The 9,457-nt window shown below is 40.4% G+C and overlaps 1 protein-coding gene across 1 annotated transcript; it reads right to left on the minus strand.

Moving 5' to 3' along the window:
- Positions 1 to 1,932: 1,932 nt before the first annotated feature.
- LOC145120683 (uncharacterized) lies at positions 1,933 to 2,967 on the minus strand. The gene has a single exon (XM_079056485.1). The coding sequence runs from the start codon at positions 2,965 to 2,967 to the stop codon at positions 1,933 to 1,935; it is 1,035 nt and encodes a 344-aa protein (XP_078912611.1).
- Between the last annotated feature and the right edge of the window lie 6,490 nt (positions 2,968 to 9,457).

Raw genomic sequence — 9,457 nt, forward strand, 5'->3', positions numbered from 1 at the left:
TAGAAAACCCTAATATTGGATTCATGGGCTTGGATTTATTGGGACCCACTTTTGGGCCATTGGAATAATGGAATTGTGTGATTAAGCCCAATCACACCGTATGACTTATTTAGAAGAATGATGGACTTAATGGATTAAGTCCTTAATGGGTTAAGTGAGAAACACTTAACCCTAATCGTCATTTTATGTGAAACCCTAATTTCACATGGGTGTATTGTTGGGCCTTCTATTGGGCCTTGATGATTGCGTTATTAATGGGCCTAAGGTAAGGCCCATGTAAGGGTTTGGGCCTAATTTGGAAAATTGGGCCATAGTTTGGGCCTTAATGATTATATGATGTTGGGCCTTAGAATGAGACCATGTATAGGCCTAGGCCCAATTTGGAAATTTGGGCCATGTGTTGGGCTTTGATTCCTAGTTGACTTTGGGCCTAAGGATTGGGCCTTAGGCTTGAATAAGCCAAGCTTAGGGTAATGCAGTAATTATCCAAAGTATGTACTTATGGTTATGTAGTGAGACCCAATTATTAATTGGGAGATGTTTTGATATTGACAGATCGGGAATCTGTCATCCAGCAGCTGGCGTTGAGTCTGCAGGACTTCAGCAGTGTGGGATGGAGTCTGCGGGACTTCAGCAGTGCCAGGTGAGTTTTCTCACTATACTTTACCAGGAATGGTAACTAGGTGTGACCGGAAGGTCTTATGTGTATGAATGAGTTATGAGACTTTATGTGATATGTGACCGGAAGGTCTTATATATTTGTATGAGCTATGTGACTTATGTGATATGTGACCGGAAGGTCTTATATATTTGTATGAGTTATGTGACTTATGTGATATGTGACCGGAAGGTCTTATATATTGGTATGAGCTATGTGATTTGTATATGTTGTATGAATTGGGACCGGAAGGTCAACAGAGTTAGGGCCGGAAGGCAAACAGAGTTAGGGCCGGAAGGAAAACAGATTTGGGGCCGGAAGGCAAGGCATGGTAGGGCCGGAAGGTCTACCAGAGGTGTGGGACCGGAAGGTCCCACTGAGACATATTGATCGGAAGGTCATGCAATGTTATAGCCTCGAGAGGCTTATACGTGAATGTGGTATTTTGGGAAACTCACTAAGCATGCGTGCTTACCGTGTTATGTGTTATGTGTTTCAGGTACATTGTTTCAAAGAAAATGAGTCGGCTGGGTTGCAGCGCATCACACTATGTTTTCCGCACACTGGATCCTTGGGATTTCACTCTGATATGGTTTTATGATACTATGTTTTGATTATTGACCCTTTGGTTTGACATGGGATATTATTATGAAAGTTTTTATATTGATCGGTTTTATGCAATAACTTCATTTAAATGAAATTTGTGGCCTTAAATTTTGGGATGTTACAGGACTCACCCACTTGCTATCCGATATTGGATAGATCATCCCCGCATCAAGAAGCTTCAATATCTCTTTCTTCACAAATTCCATCATAGGCGGGTTCAATCTTCTTTGTGCGTCCCGGCTTGGCTTACATTCATCCTCCATCAAGATCTTGTGCATACAAGTGGAGGGGCTCAATCCCTTAATATCCGCGACTGTCCAACCCATGGCTTCTTTGTGCTCGTTCAACACCTTAAGGAGTTTCTCTTCTTCACATTCGGTTAAGTGAGTTGAAATAATAACCAGAAGGGTTTTATTCTTTCCTAAATAAGCATACTTTAAGTGTTGAGGTGGGACCTTCAGTTCCAATTCGGATGGTTGAACAAGGGATGGCGACAACTTCATGTGGGTTGGGGGCAACTCAATTTCCTTGACATCAAATCTTGTTTCCTCGCCTCTAAATTATTGACCAACCTCTCAACCTCCGGATCCAAAGAATAAAGTTTTAATTGCTCGGCTAGCTTCCCACAATCAAACCCCTTGCTTAGGATCATTTCCAACACATCACCATTAGACAACTCGGATAATTTTTGGGTTAGTGGGATATCTCATAGCATCATAGATATTAAAACTTATTATTTCACCATCAAACTCCATTGTCAAACTTCCCGCATACACACCGATCTTCGTCCTAGCCGTCTTTAAAAACGGTCTTCCAAGTAAGATTAGAGCTGATTTGGAGGACACTTGCTCATCAAGATCAATCACATAAAAATCTGTCGGGAAGACCAATTGGTTCACTTGCACCAAAATATCTTCCAAAACACCTCTAGGAAAGACACTTGATTTATCCGCAAGAGAGATTATGACTCCGGTTTCACTTAAAGTCCCGATATTCAATGATTCATACACCGAATAGGGCATGACATTGATAGAAGCACCAAGATCGAGCATAGCGCTACTAAAAGTGACATCCCCAATCTTGCAAGGAGCCGTAAACATTCTGGGATCTTTGTATTTGGGTGGAAGTTTCCTTTGTAAAACCACGGATGCGTTTTCATTCATTGAGATTTTCTCGTTTCCCTTTAACTTCCTCTTGTTGGTACAAATTTCTTTCAAAAACTTTGCATATCTAGGGATTTTCTTGATAGCATCAAGTAAAGGAATGTTCACTTCCACCTTTCGGAAGGTGTCCAAAATCTCTTTCTCCTCCATATTCTTCTTTGAAGTTGCAAGTCGGGAGGGGAATGGTGGTTGAGTTGTTACTGGTGTAACTATAGGGGTAGTCTTCTTTGGAAATTCGGCTTGTGCATCATTCTTAACAATGGGATCCTCAACGGGAGTGATCTCTATTTCTTCCTCCTCTTCCATTGGCTTCTTCTTTGAACTACTTTCTCCGGTCTGTTTACCACTTCTCAAAGTCACCACATTAACATTTGGGTTCTTTTCGGTTTTAGAAGGGAGTTTGCCACGGGACTCCAACTTGCTTATAGATGTGACTATATCTCCCATTTGTTCTTCAAGGTTGGAGATACTAGTCCTTGTCTCTTTTTGGAATTGTTGGGTACTGGTGGCTAGGGATTTGACAATGTCTTCAAGAGACATTCCGGAGCTACTTGGTTGGGATTGAGGAGGTTATTGGTGATGATGTGGAGGGTGCGGTTTGGGTTAATAGTGTGGTTGTGAATGTTGGTATTGAGGTTGTTGTGGTGGGTAGGAAGGCCTAACCGATGCATTTTGAGGCAATGGTCTTGGGTTGTACCTCATGTTGGGATTTGGCTTCCAACTTGAATTGTAAGCATTTTGGTAATCGGATGGTTTGCTATGGTAGTTTTGGAATTCTCCCGTGGCATTCACGTGTTCCGCATCTTCTTGGAGAATGGGGCACATATCCATAGGGTGTCCCATTGTTGCACATATCCCACAAACCATCACTTGTGGAGTTTATCCCATGGCTAACTTTTGAACAACGGATGTTAAATCTTTGATTTGAGACTCTAGATTCGATGTTCCCACTTCTTTGACTTTATGTTGTGTGTCTCTTTTCATGTCTTGGCGCGGGCCAAGGTGTTGGGAATTCGCGGCTATGGTGTTGAAAAGTTGTCTTGTTTGTTGTGGGGTTTTACTAAAGACATCACCACCACTTGAGGCATCAACTAATCTTCTCTCCATTGGCAACAATACCTCGTAGAAGTGTTGAATGAGGAGTTGTTCCGGAATTTGATGTTGTGGACAACTATAGCACAAGTTGTTAAACCTCTCCCACTAATCATGAAAAGTCTCTTTTTGACCTTGGCGGATTCTACAAATATCATTTCTAAGACTTGAGACTCTTGAAGCGGGATAGAACTTGTCAAGAAAAGCTCTTGCCATGTCGGTCCATGAGTTGATCGACCCGGGGGAAGATAAAATAACCAATCCTTTGCTCTATCGGCCAATGAAAAGGGGAATGCCCTTAGCTTGATTTGGTCATTGGTTGACCCTTGTGGCTTCATGCCAGTGCCAAGAATATGGAACATCTTCAAATGTTTATGAGGGTCTTCATTCTCTAATCCATGAAAAGTTGGAAGGTGATGGACTAAACTTGACTTCAATTCCGAACCTCCTTCCAAAACCGGGTAATTGATACCGGTTGGAGTTTGTGTAACATCGGTCTCCATCATTTGCCTCAAAATTCTTTCGGGAGCTTCTCATCCGTCTCACATTGCGATTGGTTCAATAATGGGTGGATTTTGTTGTAAGGGTGGTGTTTCGGGAATTTCTTGGCGAGGGTCGGGACTAGAATCGGGTTCCGTATCACTTGATCAAACGGGCTCAACCTCCGGATCCCCGTGAGGATGATAACTTATTTTATTTCCTTATTTTTATTAGTTTATTTTAGATTTTTAGCTCTTTTTATTAGTATTGCATTGTATATTCTTTATTTTCTTTATCATGGATCGTTTCGGGGAATTTTTATTTTGCATGAGGAATTTTGCAGGGTTTTGAAGCTCACTGCGGTTGTGGTTTGACTGGATTTGGGCTTAGTGGGCTTTCCGATGCATTGTTGGGCTTGACGGATCCATAAAAGGAGATTTGGGCCATAATAGTTAAAGACTTGGATATTTTGGGCTTGTGAAGATGGGTCATAAACTTTTATTTTGGACTTGGAGTAACCATTTTTGTAGCTAAATGATGATTGGTTGGTTTAAATCACATGGATATGGAGGGGACCAAAGGAATCTTTGGTAGTGGAAGGGTGGAGTAGAGGAATGAGGAGCCAATAGCATTACAGCAACACTTGCGCGGGTGGAATTTTCGTCGCGCAGGTACCCGTGCAACTGCCCAGTTTGGGCATTTTGGTCATTTGGCACACCATAACCTTGGGGGATCAGATCTAGCAGCCATAATCTCAATTTTACACCATTGGAGAGCTAAAGAAGGCGATTTTGAAGCTCAAGAGTCATTTCTTTTCATCTTTCCAAGTTATTTGGTAGTTTCTTTATGCAATTAGACTTTTGTGATTGTTGTTCTATTGCCATGAGTGGCTAAACTCTCTATTTTGGTAGACCTTGGCTAAAACCTCTTAATGTTTGTGGGTTTTTGAAGGATTTATGTTTATTTATCATTTATCTTATGTCTATGATTCTAGTTCATATTTCCTATGCTTGTTTAGTGCTTTGATCATGAGCTTGGTACTTTAATAAGCAATTGTTGGTTTATTTCATTGGTTTAGCATTGAATCATTGAATTTACTTAGAACAAGGGCTTTATGATGGTAGAAATCATCTCTAGCTTATCAATCATAACTCTTTTATGGATGTGTAAGCATTGACATCCTCTAGGAATTGGGGATTTCTTCATTCTTAAGGCTAATCAACTTCTTGGGTTCAATTGCTTCAATTGGATCTTTGATTTTGATTAAGAAGGTGTGTTGTGGGCTTCCCCAACCTCCATACTACCTATGAGAAATCTTGGCATATCATGCTTCATGATTGCTATAACCAATTTGGGGTGAATGATAAGTTTCATGTTAAATCCTAATGATAAACACACAAATGTTCATTGTGTTGAATTGCCTTGGTTTACCAATTCTCTCCAATATTTGAGCATCTCACTTTCTTGCTTAATTGCAAGTTTTTAGTTATTCAAGTCTTTTAGTTTTCAAGCAATCATAACACCCCCCTTTTAGTTTAATTGTAGTTAGTTAGTTTATTTACACTAATTCTATTGGATTGCATTGGTGATTGAATACAACCATTTCCCCGAGGATCGATACCCCTTTTACCATTATATTACGTTTTATTTGCAAACAAAGGGTGTAATTTGATTGGTGGACTTGACATCCCACCAAGTTTTGATTTTAGCATCTCACTTTCTTGCTTAATTGCAAGTTTTTAGTTATTCAATTCTTTTAGTTTTCAAGCAATCATAACACCCCCCCTTTTAGTTTAATTGTAGTTAGTTAGTTTATTTACACTAGTTCTATTGGATTGCATTGGTGATTGAATACAACCATTTCCCCGAGGATCGATACCCCTTTTACCATTATATTACGTTTTATTTGCAAACAAAGGGTGTAATTTGCTTGGTGGACTTGACATCCCACCAAGTTTTGGCGTCGTTGCCGGGGAAATTGGTTATTGTTATTTGATTGTTTATGCCTAGGTCTACAAGAACCGGTGAACTACTCTACAATCTGGAAATTGAAAAAGAAGCAAAAAGGTTGAAAAAGTTAGCCAAACAAGCAAAGCAACAACAACTCGTTCAAGCTTCTTCCTCTTCTCCACTAATCAACATAGAAGACCAAGTTCATACTTCAAGTGATACCGACACCGAGCCGAGTTCTCCAATTGTTGGTCATTCCTTTAAAGACATTCCGTTTGAAAACTACATAGCCATGAATCACACTCCAACTTACAATCCTAACCCAAACCCAAACAATCAAGATGCCAATACCCCACCCCATCAACCAAGACAACTACCACAAGAACCTCTCATTGATATGCCACCTTGGAATCAAGCCCCTCCACAAAACCAACCCAATTATCAACCAATACACAAAACCAACACTTCCACCAAAACAACCAACCTCAAAACAATGCCTTTCAAGTTCAACAAGTACATTACCCAAATCAACCCAATTACCAACCCCCTCCAATGTACCCCCAACAACAACCTCCCTACAACCAATATCCTAACTACCAACCTTATCCACCACCAATGTACAATCACAACCAATACCCATACCCACCTTACCAACAACACCCTAATTACTTGCAACAATATCCCAATAACCCCAATCCACCTAACCCCCCCCCCCCCCCTCAAGAGTTGACACTTAGACAAATGATGGAGACAGATGTTACTCACACACCTCTTGTTATTGTTTATCCCGCAAACCGCCGAGGAATTGAATTGAAGTCAAGTTTCATACATCCACTTACCAAGTTTCATGGATTGGATAGAGAAGATCCTCAAAAGCATTTGAAGTCTTTTCATATGATATGTGTTAGCATGTTGCCCGAAAATGTGACATTGGATGATTTCAAGCTAACCACATTCCCACTCACCTTGGAAGATAAAGCTAGAGAGTGGTTATTCAACTTACCACCGGGATCTATTCACACATGGGAAGAGTTACTCAAAGCCTTCAATAGCAAGTTTTATCCCACCTCCCGGATATCAAGTCAAAGAAGTGACATTTTGGGGATTCGTCAAGGAGAGAATGAGACTTTTCATGATTTTTGGGAGCGATTCAACAACTTGTGTATAAGTTTCCCTCAACACAATATACCCGAACAATTACTTCTTCAACAATTTTATGAGGGTATGAATGAAAAGGATCGAAGAATGATTGATGTTTCAAGTGGTGGTGACATCTTCAACAAGACACCTCAAGAGATAAGATCACTTTTTGGAACCATTTCTCAAAATCAAAGGAACTTTGGAACTCGAAATGAAATGAAGAGAAATTCTCCACAAGTGTTTGGTGAAGTTAGAAACACCCAACACTTGGAATCAAAGCTTTTGGATTTGACTAATGTGTTAAGTCAAATGGTGGTGGGAAGTGGTCAACAATTGATGGTATGTGGTATTTGTGCCATGACGGGGCATTATACGGATAAGTGTCCCTCACTTGGTAGTGAACCGGAGGATGTTAATGCAATGGGAGGATATCAAGGTCAACCAAGACCCATGGGATTTCAAAACAACTACAACCCAAATTGGAGGAATAACCCAACCAACCCATACCCACCACATGTTATGATGAGACCCCAATTTTCTCAATACCCATCACAAAAACCTCCATATCCCCAAACATCTCATTCCACTCCAAATTACCAATCAACTGGTAACCACCAAATGAGCCTTCAAGAACTCGTTACTTCTCTTGCTCACAGCCAAACCCAATTTCAACAAGAGACCAAGAACACTTTCTCCAACATTCAAGCACAAATTGGAGACTTGGCCACCGCTCTCAACAAGATGGAACAAAGGGGTAAACTTCCATCTCAAACCGAGAAGAATCCCAATGTGAGTGCAATAACCTTGAGAAGTCGGAAAACACTTGGAGAAAGCAACCCTAAAAGAGTTTCAAGAGAAGATGAAGATGAAGTTCTTATTGTTGAACCTTCGAAAATGGTAGTTCCTCCAAAGGAACCGGTTGTTCCAAACATTGAGCAACCCAAATATTCCAACAAGCCTATCAAGCCATTGGTCATACCACCACCCTTCCCTTCCCGGTTAGCCTTTTCCAAGAAGATAGAGGAAGAAAATGAATTCTTTGAAACTTTTCGCAAGGTCCAAATCAACATTCCACTATTGAATGCCATTAAGCAAATTCCAAGTTATGCAAAATTCCTCAAGGATTTGTGCACCAAGAAGAGGAAATTCAAAGCGAATGAAAAGATTCAAGTCAATGCAAACGTGTCTGCGGTTATCCAAAAGAAGTTACCTCCCAAATGCAAGGATCCGGGAATATTTGCTATCCCTTGTACCATTGGTGATTTGCATGTCGAAAGTGCCATGTTAGATCTTGGAGCCTCGATCAATGTGATGCCATATTCGGTTTTCCAATCTATCAATGTTGGACCTTTGGAAGAAACCGGAGTAATCATTCAATTAGCGGACAAGTCAAGTGTGTCCAAGAGGAGTGTTGGAGGATGTGTTAGTACAAGTTAATCAACTTGTTTTTCCCGCGGATTTTTATGTCATTGATATTAAAGAGAAGAATCCTTCCAAATCATCTATGATCGGAGCCTTGGAAGACCTTTCATGAATACCACTCACACAATCATTGATGTCCATAAAGGGAAAATTACTATGGAGTTTGATGGAGAGATCATTCACTTCAACATCTTTGAAGCAATGAGGTACCCTAGCAACATTTCTCCATTGTACCGGGTTGATGTGATTGAGCCAATAAACGGGATAAGCCCTAAAGTATGCACACACAAGATTCTTATGGAAGATTATTGTAAGCCTAAGAGAGAGGCTCAAAGAAGATTGAATCATCCAATGATGGAAGTGGTCAAGAAGAAGATAATTAAAAGGTTCAAAAGATGCAAAGAGAAGAAAAAGGCATTTCATGACAAGCACATAACCCAAAAACACCTTATTCTAGGTCAAGAAGTTCTTCTTTATCATTCACGCTTAAAGATATTCCCGGGAAAATTGCGATCTCGATGGCACGCACCTTTTATTGTTATAAAAGTGTTTAATCACGGTGCGGTTGAAATTAAGAGTTTGGAAACAAATAAAATATTAAAAGTGAATGGGTACCGCTTGAAACCATTTTATGAAGGCTTTGACACGGGAGAATTCAACTACGTACCATTGGAAACTCCGATTTACGAAGGTTGACAAAAAAAGTATTGTGAATAAATAATCTCCTCTTGAAGTTTTGATGTTTCTAGGCTTGAAGTTGGTAAAAAATAAGCATCTTAAGGTTTAGCAATGATCTTGGTAAAGTATGGAAGAAAACTGGAGCTTGTGGAGCGAAAAATTGCAAAAAATGTCAAAATCTGCAACTTACGCGGGTGCCCGCGCAACCGTTGCGCGACCGACCCCCAGCCGCGCAGATTCCGAGCTCAAAATTCCCCCAACACGAGTT

This window comes from Lactuca virosa, chromosome 1 (genome assembly GCF_052849685.1).
Source record: "Lactuca virosa cultivar CGN04683 chromosome 1, Lactuca_virosa_CGN04683_v6, whole genome shotgun sequence".
Classification (NCBI taxonomy): Eukaryota; Viridiplantae; Streptophyta; class Magnoliopsida; order Asterales; family Asteraceae; genus Lactuca; species Lactuca virosa.